This window comes from Tenrec ecaudatus, chromosome 12 (assembly GCF_050624435.1).
Source record: "Tenrec ecaudatus isolate mTenEca1 chromosome 12, mTenEca1.hap1, whole genome shotgun sequence".
Classification (NCBI taxonomy): Eukaryota; Metazoa; Chordata; class Mammalia; order Afrosoricida; family Tenrecidae; genus Tenrec; species Tenrec ecaudatus.
In genome coordinates, this window is record NC_134541.1 from 100,684,133 (window position 1) to 100,704,930 (window position 20,798).

At 48.2% G+C, this 20,798-nt stretch overlaps 1 protein-coding gene across 2 annotated transcripts; it reads left to right on the forward strand.

Moving 5' to 3' along the window:
* Positions 1 to 9,707: 9,707 nt before the first annotated feature.
* On the forward strand, positions 9,708 to 20,249 carry RSL1D1 (ribosomal L1 domain containing 1). Of its 2 annotated transcripts, none has more exons than XM_075564278.1 (9): positions 9,708 to 9,886; positions 10,474 to 10,613; positions 13,592 to 13,730; positions 14,499 to 14,647; positions 14,737 to 14,838; positions 16,087 to 16,180; positions 16,272 to 16,397; positions 17,475 to 17,774; positions 19,815 to 20,249. In XM_075564278.1, exons 1-9 carry the CDS (start codon positions 9,773 to 9,775, stop codon positions 20,130 to 20,132), a joined length of 1,482 nt encoding a protein of 493 aa, XP_075420393.1. In that variant the 5' UTR covers positions 9,708 to 9,772; the 3' UTR covers positions 20,133 to 20,249. The 2 variants fall into 2 exon arrangements, with proteins under 2 accessions (XP_075420393.1, XP_075420394.1); XM_075564279.1 differs by lacking the exon at positions 9,708 to 9,886 and adding an exon at positions 9,966 to 10,096.
* The last annotated feature ends 549 nt before the right edge of the window (positions 20,250 to 20,798 follow it).

The window sequence follows — 20,798 nt, forward strand, 5'->3', positions numbered from 1 at the left end:
TCAATTATTTGAATTGAGTTTTCTTAAATTCAGAGCTAAGATTTGTTAGGCTGTAATTTGGGCGAGTCGCCCTGTGGCACTCTGGTGGCAGTTAGATTGAGTGCTAACCTGCTCAATTGTGGCTTTGAAATTCTAAAAGAGAAGAAATGGGAAATGGAAGAGACCGTTTCTGGAAACCCCATGATGTCAGGTGTTGCCAGTCACTGCCGATTTGGCCTCTCGTACACTGGGATTTACCTCAAAGATGACATCTTGTATATTAAATGGAAAATTGCTTTCCTGGAATCTTCCTCCTTGGAAAAGAAAAGTCTAGTCAGACTGTATTTCCAGTCACAAAGCCAAAAACATAAATCTGTGTTTTAACCATAGAATTTCCATTCATTTCATGAGTGAGCTAAATTTTTTGGACAGAGCAAGTTATTATCCCACATTATATCTAAGTACACTTAGGCTATTGCATGAAATTTAAATAAACTTTACATCTGCAAGTTTCTGGGCTTTTTTTTTTCCTGGGAAATATCAGCTTTAATTAGAGCATACTCCTTTTTCCTTACAAGGTAATAACAAAACACTAACAGTTGCTTGGATTTTAACAAAAACTTAAAAAGTTGAAGGGTCACTGAAATAACTTCCAAAGATTTAATTTTTAAATTGAACACATTTTTAAAAGATTAGTTATGTTTGTATTTACAGTTTTAGAATATTCTGTGTGTTGCCAAGACTGTAAGATGACATGGATAACAACTGTGAAGGACCTACCTCTAAAAGTATCATCATAAAAATAAAGATGTAATTACAAGATAGGAAAATCCTCGCTGCAGGTTCAAGCAAATAGAGATTGAGTTATTTAAGAGAAGTGTTCCTGTCCAATTAACCAGCACCGTACATCTTAATAGGCTTTGAGAAGTGATCGCATTGAAAAGTTAAAAGCATTTCAAACCTCCTTTAGTTGCAGTGGCTAGTAATCGGATGAGGAAATAAATGGCGGGAGAGTTGTGTCAGTGTATGAAGCCATTGGACCTTTAAAGAGCAATACATTTCTCTATGCTGCCTGTCATTCCTTCTGCTAGTGCAGATGTGTTTGTATGGAAAACCACGTAAAATCAAGAGAGGAAGTTACATAGTTCAATTAATACATTGTTCTCTATAACAGATGTGTAAGAATTGTGATTTTCTTTGTACTTTTTACATTAATGGCCTTTTTATGTCATTTCCAGGGTAGAAAATCTTTGTTTGTTTTTTGCAATAATGAACTGAATTCAAGTGACAATGTCTTTGACATAAACAACCAAGTTACTATTATAAGCCCTAATTACTGTAGGGCAGGAGAAAAATCTTAAAGGGTTTTTAATTTGCAAAAGGATTTACCCAGCAAAAATCTATGTAAATTTCAGATGGAAGATTTGAGTGTATTGCCATGAAATTAAATGAAATAGTAAAGTGGTCTTGAATAAGTTAGGCCATGTAAATTTATTTTTGAATTGAGCGTCTTGAACTGTGTGATAACTAAATGTAAAAGCCTTGTAGATTTGTCTATAAGAGAACACAGGTTGTTCACCATAGGACACAGCTCATTCATACCTTAAGTTACAAGAACTGCTTTCACACTGGGACTTTGCACGAGCGGAGAGGAGCACTCACGGGCACACCTTTGGCTGGAGCGCTACAAATCTTTCGGGTCACAAATGAAATCCGGTGCGGATTTTCAAGGCAGAGACAAACCCACAGTCAAAAATTGCCCCTGTGGTGAACTGAAACTAACTAAACTCCCATGGTGACCTTCAGAACACGAGTGAACATGACTAGTTACTCCAGGACCGTTAACGACTACTACATGTTGAACAGCTTCCCTCGGCGGCGTGGACTGCATGAGCAGCACGGCTTTATGGATGAAATGACTTTGCTCTGGGTAGGGATTAAGCTGGTCGAGGGACCAGTCCAGTTTTCTTTCAGCTCTGCCTGTAGGACGGGCTGCTGCTCTGCTCGGTGTTGCCCTCTTAGAACACGGCGCCACTCATCCTCCCACAGACATTGGCAAAGTTGGTGGCAATCAACTGGATTTGGGGAATAATCTCCAAATAATGCAACTTTCTTTCCTTCAGCTAAGTGATCCTAGCAGATAACATCAAGTATATTGATGAGCATTTCATTCTTCAAAGGAGCTTGCCCGTGGCAGAAACTTGTTAAGTACGCATAATTACATAAGCACATCTCAAAAGACCCTTTCCATTTAGCAGTCTGTGGGATATAACCAATTTCACAGTAAATAGAATAGCAAATGTGTATTCCATTTGAACCTATTACTGCCAGTATTCAGGGTAGATTTGGCTCAACTTTCCGAATGACTTTGGCTCTAGGATATTCTGGATTTTCCATGTCCTAGAACATTGTCTTCCCTTCAGTAAGTACTTCTCACATACCTCTAATCTTATGCTTCCGTGACGGTAATAATGCTGAGTTGTTTATTTAAAAATTCTAAGGACCTACATGTGGGAGTGCAGAGTAGAACCTTTGTTTTCCAGTGTAAGGGAAAAACAGGTACTATGAGAAGAAAATTCCAGGCAGCAAAGGTGGACTGAAATGTCCTACTTCTGCCAGGCACATTAGCTAGTGCTTCTAGCACCAGCCAAGTCCTTGCTACCTCCTTTCCTGCTACTGGTGGAAGTATGTGCTGAAGTCTGAGCTCCTGCGCTCCTGGGGGCTGTTTGCATTTTCTGCATATTGCATGAGCCAGCTCTGAGCCTGGAAGGTCTACAATGAAAGGATGCCTGTTTGGACTCCCTAACTTGCCAGTCCCTTTCCTTCAGTTCGCTTCTACGGGAGCTGGGGCTATCTTTCAGGCCTGGATTTGGTGAGTCATTTACATCAGGCAGCAAGATAAAGCCTGCATCTTTTTCCCCCTTTAGGGAAGGTTAAAGGGAACTGATGGGGAGAGTTTATTTTAGCCTAATTCCAAAGCATGAGAAAATGCTTTGGGAAGGAATTATGGGAATCTGGAGCTAAAGAACCCCTTTTCTTATGATTTGTAGCTACCTACTGTGCCTGACTTGATGCCTGTGTGAGGGTTAAGCCCTTCGTTACTCTTGCAATTATTCAAGCGACAAATTATCATTAAAAATGCTTTTGTAATCACAATAAAAATTGTCATCTTCCCTTTTGAAGGATTTGTCTGTTTGTTTATAATCACCTGCATTTGATCATCGCATGAGTGTATCTGTCTATTTGCTGTGCGTTCCCTAATTTTTTGTGTCAAGTAATGGAACCACCTACCAGCAGATTGGTTGGATGGATCTAATAAGCTGTCACATAAGGACTTTACAAATTTGTGGTCTGCATAGAGTATGCAAAGCTAATGTGGTCTATCTGAACCATAACAAAAACATCTGCCCTAGAGGGGCTATAATGCTAACAACAGAAATGTTTAATAAACAGTTATCACAATATGGTTTTATCTCAACAGCAGATAGAACATCAGTGCTTACTCTGTCAGAACTAAGAGCCTCTTTATATTTCAGGATTTATCATACGAGACACTAACTGCCACTTGCAAAGAGAAGTTAATGCTCAACAGGCTAACATGCACAGTAGTTACAAGTCCTTGGATAGAGCAAATGGCTAATGTGCTCAGTTGCTAACAGAAAGGCTGGAAGTTCAAGTCCATCCAGAGGCACCTCATATGGCGGAGAGCCTGATCTGCTTCTGAAAAAGCCCTGGCAAACCTTAGGGAGCACAGCTCTCACTTGAGGTTACCAGAGTCCAAATCTGTTCGGTGGCAATTGGTTAAACTGATTTCGATGAAGGTTGGCAATATGTCCCTGTAGCCTCGTCTTGTACTCTGAGCTACAATCAGTTGCTGGCTAAAAGCGCCCTGCAAAGTTTTGGTAAATGCTCTAATGTAGTAGGTGTTTGGCACTAAATGGCCAACTTGTGCTCAATTGTAAAAGTTTGAAGTAATGAGCTTTTGTGACCACTTCTCAGTAAACATTACAGACGGCTGTCATGTGGGTCCCCACAACCCACTCTGTACCCTGGGTACAGTAAAACCAATGCCCGCTCCTGCACTGCACAGTCATTCCTGTTTGAACCCATTAGGAGCTGCCTGTCCATCTGTTTTGCTAGGGCACCTTCCTCTCCTCTGCCCCGTGATCCCTTTAAGCAAGCAGGATGTCTTTCAGGCACTGGTCTCTCCTGATAACATCTCCCAAAGCATGCTGGTTATACTTACTAGGTCTGTTTTGTTCTTTTGGCTGTCCATGGTATAATCTATTCTTTGCCAACATCATAATTCAAAGGCAGTGATTCTTCTATATTCCTTGCTTACTGTCCAGCTTTGCTCTTGGTCATTTTACAGGAGCTCTTTTGTGGCAGTACTTTGCCCAAGGCAATATGTTGTGTGACTGCTCCATTGAAACTTCTATGGGCAACAACTGCAGCCAAGTCAAATGAAATCTTTGATCACTTCGATATTTTATCCAAGTAAATTTGCCACAATTAATCAAGTCTTAAAGAACAACAGCTGGGTAAATGTCATGGAGGCCACATCTGACCACCTCTAGCTACACAGTGGAGAATCCAACTTCCTTACCAACCCAAGGCCAGTTACCACAAGGTCAGACATACCTCCACCCCCCAGCCTTTTTAATGCTATTCTGACACCAGCCAGTTGTCCTGTGGCATTGTTTCTCTGCTGGGTTCAATAATTCCTCACAATGGCTCCACAGAACTCCAGACACTGCTGAAAAACAAGGCCAGTGTGGAGATGGACAATGGCCTCAAACAGGACTGCGGGGATGGCACAGGACCAGGCAGTGTTGGACGCTGCCGTGCACAGGGTTGATACGCGGCAGAACTGACTTGACAATCCCTAAGCAGCAAAGGTTTATATTGAGTCCTTGACCTCTTGGCGGGTTGTCTTATGCAAATGGAAGAGCTAATGGTAGAAAAATGAAATGGTTTGGGGGAGGGGATAACTTAGACTAGAATTTTCCAGAAGTTATATTTAAATGAAAATCAGAAGGATGTGATAATTTATTTAGAAGTAGAAAATGACAGTTTAAAAAGGTGGTGAAAAGGGGGAGGGACTAGTGTTGGAGTAAGAACAACATATTGGAAGGTATGGATACATAGGAAATGCGTAGTTAATGCTAGGACCTAAAGACGTACAAGAGGTGCTGCGGGATGTGGAGCTGGGGAAGTAAGGTTGGGAAGAAGGCAGATGACAAGTGTCTGCCTATTGAGAGTGACCCTAGTGGTGTAATGGTTATGTGTTGGGTTTCAGTCCTCAAGGTTAGCAGTTCAAAACCACCAGCCACTCTGAAAAAGACAGGGCTTTTTATCCCCGTAAACAGTTAGTCTCAGAAATGGAACAGGAGCAGTTCTCTCCCCTGCCCTACAGGTCACTATGAGTCAGCATCGACTTGATGGCATCAAGTTTGGTTTGGCTTGTTTCATTAGGAGCAATCACATTGGTGCTAAGCCAGAAAGACACCAGACAACAAGTGCACACTAGGGTTTATCGAAGACAGGGCTAAGGAGTCTTTCTCTGCCAAGGGCCATACTGGTCAAACAGTAACTCCCCTTTTGTGGTGGTTGGAATTGCTCCTTTGGTGGAGGTCTGTGACGTTGGCTGGTAGGGATGTCACGGGCTGCAGTGGTTGAGTTGGGTTGCTAACCAAGGTCAGCAGTTCAAAATCACCAGCTGCTTTACCAGAGAAAAGGCTTTTTTTTAAATTAATAAATCTTTTTATTGGGGCTCATAAAGCTCTTATCACAATCCGTACATACATCAATTGAGCAAAGCACCCTTATACATTCGTTGCACTCGTCATTCTCATAATTCACCTTCCACTTGGGTTCCTGGAATCAGCTCGGTTTCCCTTTTTTTTTTCCTCCCCTTCCCCCTCCCTCCCTGCTCCCCCCTTCCCCCTGGTCCCTTGATAGTTTATAAATAATTATTATATCTTATCTTACACTCCCCGGCATCTCCCCTCACCCGCCTCCCCATTGCCCATCTCCCAGAGGAGGTTACACTTAGATCTCCAAGATCGGCTCTCCCTTTCTACACCCCCTTCCATCCTGGTGTCGCCACTCCTACCGCGGGTGTTGAGGGGTTCGTCTGTCCTAGATTCCCTGTGTTTCCAGATCCCTACTGCACGGCTGTACATCCTCTGGTCTAACCAGGTCCGCAAGGTAGAATTGGGGTCATGATAATTGGGAGGGGAAGAAGCGTTCAGGAACTACTAGAGGAAGGTTTTTAGTTTCATTGTTGCTACACTGAACCCTGAGTGACCCATCTCCTCCCAAGAAAGGCTTTTAAAAAAAAAACAACTTCAACTATGTGAAATTTAATCTTTTATGACTTATGTTTATTATATATAGTGGAAGCTTGCAATATTTTAGAATAATTTTCATTAAATCCAGGGAAGATTATTAGCCCATTTTTTTAAAAAAGCAAACCAGGTTAGAGGCTATGAGAAAGGCTAAGTTAGTATCTTCCAAATGCAAGACAAGGCTTTCTACTCGGGTAAAGTGGCAGCAGCTCAGAGCAGCTCACAGGGGCCATTCTCCTGTTCTATAGGGTCGCTGTGAATCAGAACTGAGCAGGGAGATAAGACCTGCAGCCTGAACAATCCCCACCCCTGACCTGAAGCCCGGAAGTAGTGGCTTACACTATTTCCCAAAGAATAAAATAAAAGCAGTTGGGCATAAATAAGTTTGGTAATTAGCTTTGTACTAGAACAATCCCTCAAGCTGAAGGGGGGGCAGAAAGTAAGATGCAAAAGGAGAGCAGGAGGGGTGCAGTAATAGCCTGCCCCATTCCTTTATGAGACGGGAACTAAAGAAATGGATAAGTGCCCAAGAGACCATTACAGGCATACTCAAGACGCATTTAGGAAATTTGGAAAGGATTAAGATGACACGTCCTTAGGCAACGCAAACCAAAGTCCAGACTTAATGCCATGGAGGACTCCTGTTGACCCTACAGGGCAGAGGACAACTGTACCTGTGAGTGAAACTCCTTAAGAGGACAAGCCACAGCTTTCTCCCAGTTGAAAAAACAGGAGCATGTTTGAGGGGAAACTGAGTTCATTAGTGAAATGTGTATATGACGTGCTTGTAGAACTTCTAACGAGAGAAGTTCTTGAGTCAGTTTGGGAGGTCTCTTGGTCAGTATTAGCTATCTATTAGTGAACAATTTACCCCAAATTAAATGTTTATTATCTCACTTTTTTTTGGGGGGGGGGGTTAATCAGGAATCAGAGATAGTTCAGGCTCCAGCCCTCTTGTGAAGTTGTAGGCATCTCCAGGATCGATCATGGTGAGAATCCACTTCCATACTAACGCCCGTGGTTGATGGTTTCCTTGTCACATACACCAGCTTCTCGGGTACATCCACAGCATGCTGGCTTCAGCCAGGCCGGTGATTTGAGGAAGAGAGGTTAAAGGAGCAAAGGTGGCAATGGCAGTCTTTTCACCACCTAGTCTTGGAAGTAGCATCTGATTTCCCATCACTCCTGCTATATTTTATTTAGAAGAAGTAAGTCATAAAGTCCAGCCCCCACTCGAGAGGAATCAAGCTCTATTGCTTAAAGGATGAAATATCAGAGAATGTGTAGTCATGTGACATCTTCAAAATAACAATACCACTACAGATTAGTTACTTGCCTAAAGCTTAACTGAGCCCCTTCTTCACTATCATGTCAAGGTCAAAAATCTCAGGACACTGAACTTCTGTGAATGGTCTGGAGAAATTTGGTAATGGTTAATGGTGATAGTTGACCAACTGAACAGATTTAATGAATTATCCATGTGAACATGGTTGAATGGCAAACATTTTGCTATCTGTATAGATTTTCAGGAGCCCTGGTGGCATATGGTGTACCTGTGGGGCTGCTAACTTTAAAGCCATCGGTTCGAACCAACCAGTTACTCCTGGGACAAAGATGAGGCTGTCTACTTCTAGGGAGCTAGTCTACCCTGTCCTATACGGCCACTGTGAGTCCAAATCTCTTGGAGGGCCATGGATTTGGTTTTAATATTATAACACACACACAAAGCCCCAAACAAAACACTTGTATCTATGATTTCTCCAAAGCATAAACCCTCAGCAAAATGAATCAATCCCTTGGGCCAACACTCTAGTTTCCCCTCCTGTTCCTCACCTCTGCTCTTTTATATGAATTCATGCCGTTTCCTTGGCATAGAAGTTGGCTTCTTAAATTCAGTCAAGGATCCCAAAGCTCTTTGTAGACTACTAGAAAAGTAGTCTACACCCAGTACAACTTTTCATAATTCTGTGCCACGGAATCCCATTTTATCAGATGCTGTAACAAAGGGACCCACTCACTGCCACCCAGTCAATTCTGACTCATAGACGCCCCAAAGAACAGAATAAAATTGACCCGGTGGGTTTCTGAGACTATAATACTTTACAAAGCCTCATCTTTCCCCCAAAGAGTGGCTGGTGGTTTCAAACTGCTAACTTGGTGTCAAAGATTTGTCACAAGACAAATCTTGCGGGCCAGGCCATTCTTTTTTTTTTTTTGCCAGGCCATTCTTAAAGATGGGCAACAATGAGGGTTTTATCCAGCTTTCAAAACAAGGGCAGGGACATTTTTTCAAGAGGTGGCATGGTAAGCTTTCTACTCCCATTCTTCTGTCTCTCAAAAAACTTACTTAGCTAATCACCAAGAAAGAAAACCACCTGGAAGCATAGCAAATGTCCGTCAAAAGCCACCAATTAAAGTGTGTCTATCTCCAAAGGGAAAGTCGGCCAGCCATTGAAGTATGAAGGGCTTCCAGCAGTTAAGGTGTTAAGGACATGAGCTTTCAATTACATTCCCCACCCGCAGTTTTTGGACACCCCCCCCCCCCCCGCCCCTTGGATGGCTATAGAGTCCTTGCAGTACCCTGGGTTAGGCGTCCGGCTGCTAACTGCTAGGTCGGCGGTTCAGACCCACCAAGCGGTCGGCGGGAGGAAGGTGCGGCAGTCTGCTCCTGTAAAGATTTAGACTCGGAAACTCTCCACATGGTTGCTAGGAGTCAGAATCGCCTGGATGACAGTGAATTTTGTTTTCTTGAGAGGTGGCTGGCCGAGGGCAATCTCCTTGACTTGCTAAGGTAAAAGCCAGGTGCAGGCCCAAAGTTTATTTTGGTACGAACTGAGTTTAATTAGAGAGGAAAGGTTGATCTCTAACTCCAATGATCTATTAAAAGAAGAGAGCGCCCGTCATTCTACACCAAGCCCAGGCCAGGCGGCTGGAGACGTGACAACAGTGGTACCCTCCAGGAGTGGCATGGGGCACCGGAGACCGTCTCCACGATCCGCGCTTACCTCCCACCGCGAGCGGCCAGGGCTCCGGAGAGACCGGCCCCGGCAGCTTTCGGCCTCTCGCGCCGCAACTGGCCTCGGCCTCCGTCCTCGGCCTCCGTCCGAAGGTCACCAGGTTTCCCGGACCCAGCTGCCGAGCCCCCCGCCCGCCTCAAGATGCTTTCTGGGTTCCTTTTGTATCCGCGACAGCGCGAGAGGTTTCTCTTGTATCCTAGGAAACGGCAGCGGAACGGAAAGTCCGAGTAGGTTTACTCCGACGGCAGCCAGAGAGTGTAACGCAGTCGGGCGAAACCACGCGGGGAGGCGCGCGCTCCACCGGAAATGACGCAAGCGAATCCGGGTACTGTCTCTCGACTTCCTGCTACGGGCCTGCGCTCGCGCGTGCGCGGGGCGTGCTAAGCTGGTGGCGCTCCACGTTTTCCTGCACGGGCTGAGAGCGGCATGGAGGCCTCGGCTCCCACCCCTGCCCCGGCCTCGACCCCTGTCTCAGCCTCAGCTGCGACTCTAGCGACCTCGTCCACAGCGGCTCCGCGGCTGGAGCTTGACAAAATCCAGGTGGGGGCTTCTCGGGGAGAGCGTTTCGGAAGCGGGTGGCGTGAGGCGCGGTGGTACCCGGTGCGGGGCCGGGGACCTGGCCACCTCGATGGACGCCTCCGGCGCTTGGAGGGGCCACTAGGCCACCGTGCGCCTCGGCGGTCCTGACCGCTCATCCGCGCCCACCTCCCCTCCCGGGACCTGGCTTCTTCCCCGGGATTGTAAGCATGCGTGAGTACAAGCCATTAGACCTGGCCCAAATCTCTTGATTTTTGCCAGCCCCAGTTAGTTCTAATTTAAAAGGACCTCCGGCCCTCCACCACCCCCGCCCCCCAGCGTGAGGAAAGAGCATGCGCGCACAGCGCCTTTAGCCCGGGGCCCGGCCGGACTAAGCCCTCCACGCGCGCCAGTTGCAGTTAGCGTGCCTCTCACGGGGGTTCTGCGTTTGCGTCTGGCCCAGTGACTTTGGACCAAGAGGTGCCTTTCCACTGGAAAGGGAAATTTAGGCTACTTCTCAAGGGCTCGTCGATTTTAGGCTGGAGCTCAGCAGCCCTCCCCAGAGCCCGGGGAGGGACAGATTTAACCTATGTTTGTGTCTCATTTGGCAGGTTAAAAAGGCCGTGAAAGCTCTATTGGATCATTGCCAGTCCAGGAAAAATGCAAACGCCCTGCTTTTGAATGAAAATGAAAGTTTGTTTTTAATGGTGGTTTTATGGAAAATTCCAAAGAAAGAACTGAGGGTCCGGCTGTAAGTTTTGTATTTTCTGCGTTTTCCTGTGTTTATCTGCATTTCCATTTGCCGTAACCGAGAGTTGCTGCTTAGTTTGAATGATCACTTTGCAAAACTCCCAACCAAAATCTGTCATGGTGTTTACTCCGTGGGAATGCATACATGCTGTTTTCTAGAAGTTCCTCAGCTTTCTGGGGCTTGGCAGCCAGTTAACTAAGCCATTATCCTGAATCCATAATGTAATTTTAAAGTGAACAGAGGATAAATTGCTTTTGTATTATAGTGGAATTTTGGCTTTTCATTTTAATATTTTTTAATCATTTTATTGGGGGTTTAATATGTTTTCTAGCTACACTTCCTTAGAGCCTGAATTGCTCGCATGTACAGTAACTATTGGAAACCTGGGGTCCCAGTTGTCAAAAAGATATGTGACAGGCAGTAATGACTCCAAGAAAAGTAACTAAGGAGGCTGCTTATGTACAGCCAAATGTTACTTGGAGCCATGCATCCTGTCCCCAATTAAAACTTTTATGCTGTGGCCCCAAATCCAGGATAGGGTGTAGGTATCTGATTTTGTGGTCCTTACTATTCCAGCACTTGGTGAGGAGTGGTATTGCTTCACTTGGAAAACACTGGTTGTGGTCTTGGGTTCTTAGGACATCCACTAGGCCTCCTGTGCTTTGTGCCACTGTCCTCTCCTAGTTTGTTTTGGAGTGTCTGGTACTTTGTACTCCTGTGAAGAGTTACAGCCTCAGAAACTTAAAAAGGTCCCTGAGTCTGATCTCGCTGGCAGTGAATTTTTTAGAGGGATCATAAACCCAACGCACAACTAGTCTATTTCCCTAGAACAATAGATGGAGGAGACGAGAAAATGGAATGTGTAGCTAAATAGCCTCCTTGAGCACTGCTGTAAGGCTGGAACTGCAGGGTATCTGGCTACCATTAGGGAACATTTTGCTCAAAAGATTGTAGCAGATCCTGATCAGAGGGGAGGGAATGCAGAGAATTCCCAGTTCTCATGGACTGTAGACTTGTTGAAGCCATGGGGCGAGAGCGAGCCCCTGATCACCTTAACCCAGCAGTGTCCCCTGATATTTTCTTACAACTGAACAGCAGCTTCATTTGACTAGTGAGAAAGGGTCTGCCTTGAGCTTTGTGTGTTTCTTAAGAACTATCCACATGTGCTGAAATTGCCACCGGCAGCCCAGAAGATTCCCAGTATGTATGTTAACAAGGGGGGGACGAGCTGGGAAAGTGAGCGATGGTGGTTTAATGTCACAGAATGGTACATGAACAGGCTGTTGGTGCTGTGTATGTTTTTTTGAGTTGTATTCACAGTAGGAAAATGACTAAAATTAAGGAAAGAACCATACCTGGTCCTTGTAAGGGCTGCAGCTGGCAATTGGCTAATTGCACATGCTGGGGTAGAAAGGCCAAGCAAGCTGAACAAAGGGGTTCAGAACGTTCATGGGCAAATCCCTTTGTCTTTACATTCCATTTTTTCTCAGACTTTTTTGAACCATTATAAACCTCACCCGGGGCACAGTTCTGCTCTAACACACACGGGGTTGCAGGAATCCAATCAACCAACGCAAATGTTCACTCAGCTCTCCGGGCTCTTTCGGGAAAGAGCCGTGTGATGGCGTGCTCTGCAGACTCTTGGATGTCAGAGATGCTCTCTATAGAGGTGTCCTGTTTAGCAAGTAAAAATAGGAATAACTTTCATAACACTGGGTTCCATGTAACGTTTGGGACTTTTTGATTAAAAAAAAAAAGATTCCATGTTTATCATATGAATCTACTTTCTGTAGCATTCCTCGTATCCTGACCAGGACAGAGAGCCAGCTCTGCTTAGGAAACTTGTGTGGAGCTGCTTTCTGTGCCCCATGGAGAGGGCAGAAGTGGGGATGGCTTAAAACCCAGCAGGAGCCCTTTGTGGGTCAGATTCCTCCCAACTGACCCTCACTCAGAACTGTGCCTCTTAGTCTGTGCCTTTGCTTGGCCACATTTGGGGAAGTGCTTGTCACCTGTGTATGTTTCTGCCACTTGCTGCGTTTGCAGTGTTCACTTCTCCTGTCACATGGTATGCTCCTGGGTACTTCTCTCTCTTTAAGGACATGTTTCCGCCAAGCACGTAGGCCTAAGGTGCACAGGTTAGCCTGTTTATATAAGACGCAACATAATCAGTGTGTGCCTGCTGGTCCCTCTTGGTTTGCATCATGTTTTCTGTTTCAGCTATTTTTAGTATTAAGAGTTAAATTGTTTGGGGGAGCTAAGGGTCTCCAAAAAAGTAAAGTCTTAAGCCAGAACCATCCTGGTAAAATGAGGTTGTTCAGCACCTATAAATGGGAGGACGTCACGGGTCTTGTAGAATTTTTCTCTCAAGTCAAATCCAGCTCTGGAATTAGAAGAGCAGTAGGCTTGCTCGTTGGGTTGTGGTGCCTTTGCCTGTCACAAGAGCAGATCTCCGAGTCTTCTGTGATAGGATTGCTGCTAACTGCGAGGTCAGCAGCACACACACACCAGCTGCTTTATGGGAGAAAGATGAGCTGCTTTCTGCTCCTGTAAAGGTTTGTGGTTTGAGAAACACAAGGGTCAGCTCCATCCTGTTCTGCAGGGTCACTGTGAGTCAGAATTGACTCAGTGGCAAGGAGTTTCTTTTGTTGGTTTGGATTTTTACTCCCACAGAGCCGCGGGTGGGCTCAAACTGTAGACCTTTGGGTTAACTGTCCGCAGCATTGTCCCACCAGGGCCCCTTGTTCTCGCGTTGGGTGTCTGCCGAATGCTTATAGGTGTCACATTTTGGCTTTTTTGTTTGGATCTTAAATCTCTTCCCTGTCCATTGAACACTCAATGTGTACTTTAATTATTGTTTGGGCACCATATTTGTATAAGTGGTGTATGAAGGTTATAGGAACAACAACCAAAAAAAGATGTATCTCTTGTGGGGTGGAAACTGACTTGTGTTCGGATTGTTGCTTTCTCGTGTGCTGCAGGTCCCTGCCTCATGCGATTCGATCAGATCTGACAGAGATCTGTCTGTTCACCAAAGATGAGCCCAACCTGACCCCTGAGAAGACAGAGCATTTCTACAGGAGTCTTCTGAACAAGCACAAGATTAAAGCTGTGTCTCAGGTGAGGAGCAGGTTAACATTCTTGAGTCGAGAGGTGGGTTCCATGGAAGGGTTACCTACCATACACTCAGCTGCTGCTTGTTTCTCTCCCCTTCCCTTTGCAATGGTGCCCCAACGAGCCGCAGCAGTGAGCTGGCCAGCTCGCCAGGCTGAAGGTCAAGAGTGTGTTTGGGTCCCATCAGCAGCTTCCCTCCAGACGAAGGGTGCTCGGTTGGGTCATTCCTGCCCTTCCAGAGTATTCCATGGTTGCTGCTGACACATTTAACGCCCTGTCTGGGAGAGGGGGGTGCTGGTTGCAGTAGGTGGGTGGTCGTCAGCCTCAGAAACCCTGGGGGTCAGCCCTCTGCCCCAGGGGTCGCTGGGAGTCGAAATGAACTCACCAGCATTGCATTTGGTTTTCGGGGCTTGTGGCTGCTAGTTCATTTGTCACTGACAGTGGGGGTCAAGTTTATTGCTGGCAGGAGGACATCGTCTGTCTCAGCTCCCTCAACTTGTGGAGAGCTCGGCACGCTTTGGCACTCACTCCAGTGTTTCCTGAACTGCCCTAACCAAAAGCCACAGCCCATCGAAGTGATGCAGACTTGGGGTAGCAGACACACGCCCCACCCACCCACTCTGTGACCTTCCAGAAGCAGCCAGGCCTTGCTTTTTCTTGATGCACCTCTGGGTGCCTTTAAGCCCTGCACCAGGTGAGACGCCGCTGCTGTTGCCTGGATGCTTCCTCCTGTTGAGGTGCTTCTGGTGACTTACTGCTGTGGGTGTTTCCCAGATCATCCCCCTGCGCACGCTGAAGACGGAGTATAAGCCCTACGAAGCCAAGCTCCGCCTCCTGGGCAGTTTCGACTTCTTCCTCACGGATGCGAGAATTCGGAGGCTCTTGCCCTCCATCCTGGGGAAGCATTTCTATCTCCGGAAGAAGTAGGTTGTCTCTGTCCTGAGCAGATAGCAGCGGAATGGGGTATGGCCGCTATGGGCACTGTTCGCTGAAAGCCTGTGTGTATCTCCAGGATGCCTGCGTGTGTGAACCTCCTGGCCAAGGACCTGTCCAGAGAGATCAAGGACTGCATCGGTGGGACGATCTTGAACATCTCTAAAAGTGGCTCCTGCAGGTGAGGAAAGGCCTGGCTGTGCGGTGTATGTGCTCATTTATGACCTTGTGTGTCCAGAGTTGTGTAGCCGGTTGCTCTCGCGGCAAGGGCAGCTCTGTTGTTAGGGCCTCGGGTCAGTTCTGACTCACAGCAACGCCACGGGCCACAGAGGGAATCCCTGCCCGCTGCTGCGCCATCCCCACAACTGTGGCTGTTGGAGCTCCTTTTATTGCATGGCCACAGTGTCCGTCTGCTCAAGGGTCTTCTTCTTTTTCACTGCCCTTGAACTTTACTGAGCAGGGACTGGTCTTCCTAAAGACGGGGCAGCTCTCGCCGTGTGAAGAATGAGGTGGACACTTGACAGTGGCTGGTCCTGGCTCTGCGTGTGAGTTTATTGGACTTGGAGGCACCGAGTGTGAGAGCTCAGTGGTTTGCTCGTGTCTTTGGGAGCCTGGCGGGTGGCCAGCTTGAAAATACTGACTGAAATATGTGAAGCACTCAGCTGGCTCAGACATGGGAGCAGGTGTCTGCAAGAAAGCCGGTGCGGGGGGGGGGGGGGGCTACACTTCAGCGCTGGCTGGTGCCCGGGGAGAAGGTGCTGCTGAGAAGCGCAGGCTACCTGCCTGGGTCCTGAGTGCGTTGGTTCACAGGCTGCCGTCAGTGTTGGGTGTGGGGTGCCCTAGCGTGGGGGCCTGGGTGGGGTAGGAAATAGCTGGAGGAAAGGGAGCAGGCATCTCCTGCCCCGGGTTTTCCCGAGTCAGAATCCGAGCACAGCTGGGACCCACTCTTCCCTCGCCCAGTGTTCTCACAGCCTGTCTTCTTTGGGCCGCTGTCTTCCCAGCAGGACCGCCAGGGCTGAGGGCACACGGAGCCTTGAGTTTGGCTGAAGGAGTTGCCCGTCCTCTGACTGGGCTTGGGAGGCAGTGGGTGGACTTCCCACAGGGCTTATCCTTGCTTCATCTAAAAGACACGTTGGCTCTTGTCCGGGAGAGACTCTGACAGGGACAAGGCTGAAGGAAGGGTGCACCCCACCCTTCCTGGCCTCCCAGGCTCATTCCCACCAGGCTGTGGCTGGCTCTCTGGAATCACTTCCTCGTGGTCTGGCATGTCATTTTGGTTGCTGAGCATTTCTAGAACATGAAGCCCATAATCATGAGACAAGTTGTGTCTGCTTCGGGGAGAGCCCCTGTAGAGTGGTGTTCTGTGATAGCTTGGGCTTTGACGCGAGGACCGTCGGTTTGTGGCATGCTGCTGTTCTTCTGTTGTCAGCACTGTCCGTGTCGGTCACACTGCCATGAAGCTCCAGCACGTCGTGGAGAACGTCGCCGCAGTCGCAAAAGGGCTGTCGGAGAAGCTGCCCGAGGTGTGTCATCTTGCAGGCATCTCGGCTGGGGGTGGGGCAGGGCCAGGTGGCACCATGGGTGTGAACGGCATTGCTCTCTTCTCTGCTGCAGAAGTGGGAGAGCGTGAAGCTCTTGTACCTGAAAACGGACAGGTCGGTGGCTCTCCCAGTCTTCTCGTCCATCGTCGGCACGCTGTCCGATGGGCAACGAGCACCCCTTGCTGGCCAGAAGAAAAAAGTGAGTTGAGTTTTTAAGACTGCATGTTGTGTTTGTCGCGGGGCGCTGCCCAGTCCTTGCCATCCCCAGTCGTTCTCGTGCTTGAGCCCATTGTTGCGGCCACGGTGTGCATCCATTGCATCAAGGACCTTCCTCGTTGGCCACCCCTCTACCAAAAGTGACTTTCTCCTCCAGAGACCAGTCCCTGCTCGCGCCGAAGGGCCATTTTGGCTGTGCTTCTTCCAAGACAGTCAGGTTCATCTACAGTCCGCACTGTGGTCAGCATTTTCTTTGCTACCGTTTGGAATTGGCGAGTACTCCGAGGCAAAAATGAGTCCTGTGCCCAGTGAATTCCTTAGATTCCCCTTACATTTCCTTTGGCGGATGGGCCTTGTCTGTGCTGTCAGACCAGGTGTTTTCTCCCCTGCGCTGGGAGGGTGGGCCGAAGGGCAGAGCCATGTAGAGCTGGAAACACGAGAAGTCTGAGGCTGAACCACTTGTCAGTCAATTCAGTTGAAGGTTCGAGAAATGCTGACATTGTTCGTGAAAGGGGAATTTGAACACTGTTGTAATTTCACTTTAACCTAACACTGTGAAAACCTTTTATTTCGAGTTTTCCACGACAGTCTAGCATCAAGAGGGGAATGTTGGATTCTTCCTCCTTGTTAGAACCTGTGCACAGGTGAACTCAGACACGGTCCACAGACCATACAACTCAGAATTATCCTTAAAGGACTTAGACTCGTCACAGACTCTGCGGCACTCTGTAAGCGTAGCTTTTGGTGCCCAGTTGAAAAGGCCTGCGGATCATTTACCCCGAGGAAATGCATATTTGGCCGTGAGTGAAGCACAGTACAGTGTGGGGTTGAGGCCAAAATTCCTGTGGCCAGGTTTGTTCATTCCTCATTCGTACGGGCAGGAGGTGGGTAAACACTCAGAACTTAAAGCGTTGCCTCTCTGCCACCTATGGTGCCCACGGCCCTCTGGATTTGACTTGGAGAAGAAAAGACAGTCGTGTGAATGGCGTTGGCATCAGCAACCACCCTGTTCAAATTCTGTGTGTGTGTGTGTGTGTGTGTGTTTGTTTTTTTTTTGCAGGACGCAAAGAAGAAACAAAAGGAACAGCTCCAGAAACGGAAGGAGAAGAAGCAGAGGAAAAGGGAAAGGCAGCGAGCTACCAGAAAGAGTAAGTCCGCCCCAGCCCAAGACAACAAGGGGACAGCGAAAGCCCATGATGCTCCAGTGAAGAGCCCCGGACCCCGGAAGGGGGAGACCCCCAAAGCGAAGGAGGAGAGGCTCAGAGTCAAGGCCCAGGCTAAAGGAGAGCGTGACTCTGAGGACGAAATTCCACTGCTCGTGCCCCTGGAAGACCCTCCTGCCCAGAGAGAGCTCAAGCAGGTACTTCGCTGACTGTTGGTGCTTGGTGTGGGCTGAGTGGGCCGGCGGCAGGCACTGCCCTGGGCGGTCAGTGGAAGGGATGCTGCGCCAGCAGGAGCCACTTGGTGGGAGATTTACATTGAAATCTCTACCAGACATTTTCGGGTGATGGGTGAGAAGTCCCATGGTGAACCCTGAGAGCCACAGAATGGTTAACATGACTGACTGACCTTACCCTCCATTTAGCTTGGGAAATTCTCCGTGTGTGGTGGCCTTTCATATTGTATTTCTGGCAAAGGCTTCTGTTTCTGAGGCCAAGTCCTGGACCGGCACATCACAGGTGTATGAGTCAGCCCTCCAAGACCTCATCTCCAGCTATGTGGCCCTAACAGATTTCTGACGTCACTTGAGGAAGTGGGGCTTTATTTCTTTTCCTTTGCTTCTTTGGTAGTGTCTTGACTGTGCTTGTATGCATTCTTCTCCTTGGGGGAGAGGTCCACTGAAGCCGAGGGAGACTGGAGAGCATTGTACTCACCAGGTGCTCCAGAGAGACTCAGTGACCCCTTTGGGCAGAGCCTGGCCCTCAGTCGGCGTGGCTGATAGATAGCGTTTGCCCTGTTCCTGTTTGGTACTCACTGAAACCAACAACTTTCAGCCCGCAAGTTGATTCTGAGTCATAGCAACCTTATAGGACCATATAGAGCTACCTTGCAGGTTTCTGATACTTTAAATCTTCATGTTAGTAGACAGCCTCATTTTTCTCCCACTCAGAAAAACGCAAACCCTAGAGGACAGGGTAGAACTGCCTCTGAGTTTCCAAGACGGCAACTCCTGGTGGGAGTAGAAAGCCCCATCTTTCTACCTAGTAGAGGCTGTTGGTTTCCCACTGCTGGCCTTGCATTGGCAGCCCAGCGCATAGTCTCTGTACCAACAGGGCTCCTTCATAATCCACTGACCCTTAAGAGCTTTAACAATGGGGTGCCGTTCATATATTAATGAGCGCCTTTCTTGGGAAAACCCCCCAGAGTTGCTGCTGTATTTTTACTCGAGTATACGCCAACCCGAATATCAGCCGAGGCACACAATTTTACCACCAAAACGGCATTTAAAATGTGCTGGAAAGCTCGGCTTATACACGAGTATATACGGTACTTGAAATTAACCCACATGGTCTTGGTGTTACTTGTAAGCTGTCTCACTGTTTTTAGAAAAGTTAGGCTTGATTCATTGTAAAGAGACTGGTGAGTAGTGGGTTCGGAATTGAAAGGTGAAGAATCAGCTGGCTGACAGCCATCAAGAGCCCTCTAGGAAGTGGTGTCACTCCCTGCAGAGACCGGCATCAGAAATACCCAGTGTTCTTGCAGTGGGCTTGGAGAAGGGCAGGTGTCCAGCAAGAGTCTAGTGCACCGGGCTGTGCATGAGACACGGGGGGAGCACGTACTGCGAGCCTTCTTTGGGCTGGACAGCGTCTGGGGCAGAGGGCCCTCTGGGTACTTGCCATGTGTGTAGCACGGGCCTCTCAAAGGGCCTCTGGGATGTAGCCATGCCACCCTGAGTGCACCCGGTCTCGTCAGACCCAGGACATTGGTTTTCTTACAGGCTCCTCAGCCAGTTGAGGAAGCCCTGCCCTGGCAGGCCATGCACAAAGAAGACCCCATTCAGCATGCCACTGGCTTTCAGAGGGAACCTCTGCTGGCTTCCAGCCTGGGCTTCTGTCCTTATGTCCACCACAGCAAACCCATCCCCCTGGGTTCTCCAGCCAGAGCCCCGTGTAAGACGAGAGCAGTGCCTGAGGGATCCCAGGGCTGCCAGCCTGTTCGGTCACTTCATTACTGCACCAAGACTCCTGTTAGCCAGAGGGAAAGTTGGCTTTCCTTTGGAGCCAGTGTAGCCAAGGTCCTCTTGTTACCTTTCAAAACACCTGTCAAACAAAAGGGAAGGCCATTCCCTCACACAGGAGCCGTGTCCCTTTGGGGACACGAGTGAGCAATAGTGCTAGGGTGATACTGTCTTACATATCCCACCCCCACTCTGGCCTGAAACCCTTTCTCTCTTTATTAGCTGCAAAAAGGTACCACAGCAAAGAAGTCTCCGAAAAAGAGTCCAGGTGCCGGCACTCCTCTTGGGAAGAAGAGAAAGGCTCCCCAAGCACTGGAGACCCCGAAGGCCGCAGAGCTAGGCACCCCCGCGAGGGGCCTGGGGAAGAAGCCACGAGTTGGAGAAGAGGTCCGCAATGAACGAAGCTCGGCTCCGGGGAAAAAAGACCCCCGGCAGACTCCCAGAAAGCCTGAGCCCAAGTTCTTCGCCACCTCTAGTAGATCCGCTCGGAAAGTGCCTCAGACCCCCAAACAGCCACCCAGAAAACCCAGGTCAACCTAACTCCCTGGCTCAGCCTGAGGCTTCTGGCCCCAGAACCCATCCCCAGAGTGGGGCCTGGACTGAAACTGTGGCTTCAAAGATAACAGATGCCTGAAGTAAAGTCTATTTTGTACTTGGTCTTCTCTGTATTTACTACCAGAACCGGGAGAAATAAAGTATTTCTGTGGTAGTGGTGGTGCCTTTGGGACAGCAGCATTGGCTTCCATGCACATCTTGTATCAGGTATCAACAGATGGAAAACTAACAGCTATCATGTGAACAAGGGGGTTGTAATGGAGACCCAAAGCCCATCTCTAGACAATTGGATCTCACACACACACACACACGAAGGGCTATAAGGAAGGGATGATTCAACCAAGGTGCAGTACAGCACCAACGAATCACATCGTTCCTCTAGTTCCTGAATGCTAGGTGCGCCGTCGCCATGCCCCCCACCACCACCCCCAGTACCATGACCCAATTCTACCTTATAAATCTGGTTGGACTGGAGAACACACACCAATACAGATAAGAGCTGTTGACACGGGATTCAGGACAGATAAGCCCTCTAGGAACAGTAGTGGGAGTAGCGGTATAAGGATGGGATGGGAAGGGGGCGAAAGGGAACACATCACCAGATTGGATATAAAGCCACCCCCAGGGGACAATGTGGATGATGGGAGACAA

Coding starts and splice junctions, on each gene's coding strand:
- RSL1D1 (XM_075564278.1), top strand. CDS start 9,773: ATGGAGGCCTCGGCTCCCACCCCTGCCCCGGCCTCGACCCCTGTCTCA. Junction 14,839..16,086: donor TCTAAAAGTGGCTCCTGCAG/GTGAGGAAAGGC, acceptor TTCTGTTGTCAG/CACTGTCCGTGTCGGTCACA. Junction 16,398..17,474: donor TTGCTGGCCAGAAGAAAAAA/GTGAGTTGAGTT, acceptor TTTTTTTTGCAG/GACGCAAAGAAGAAACAAAA.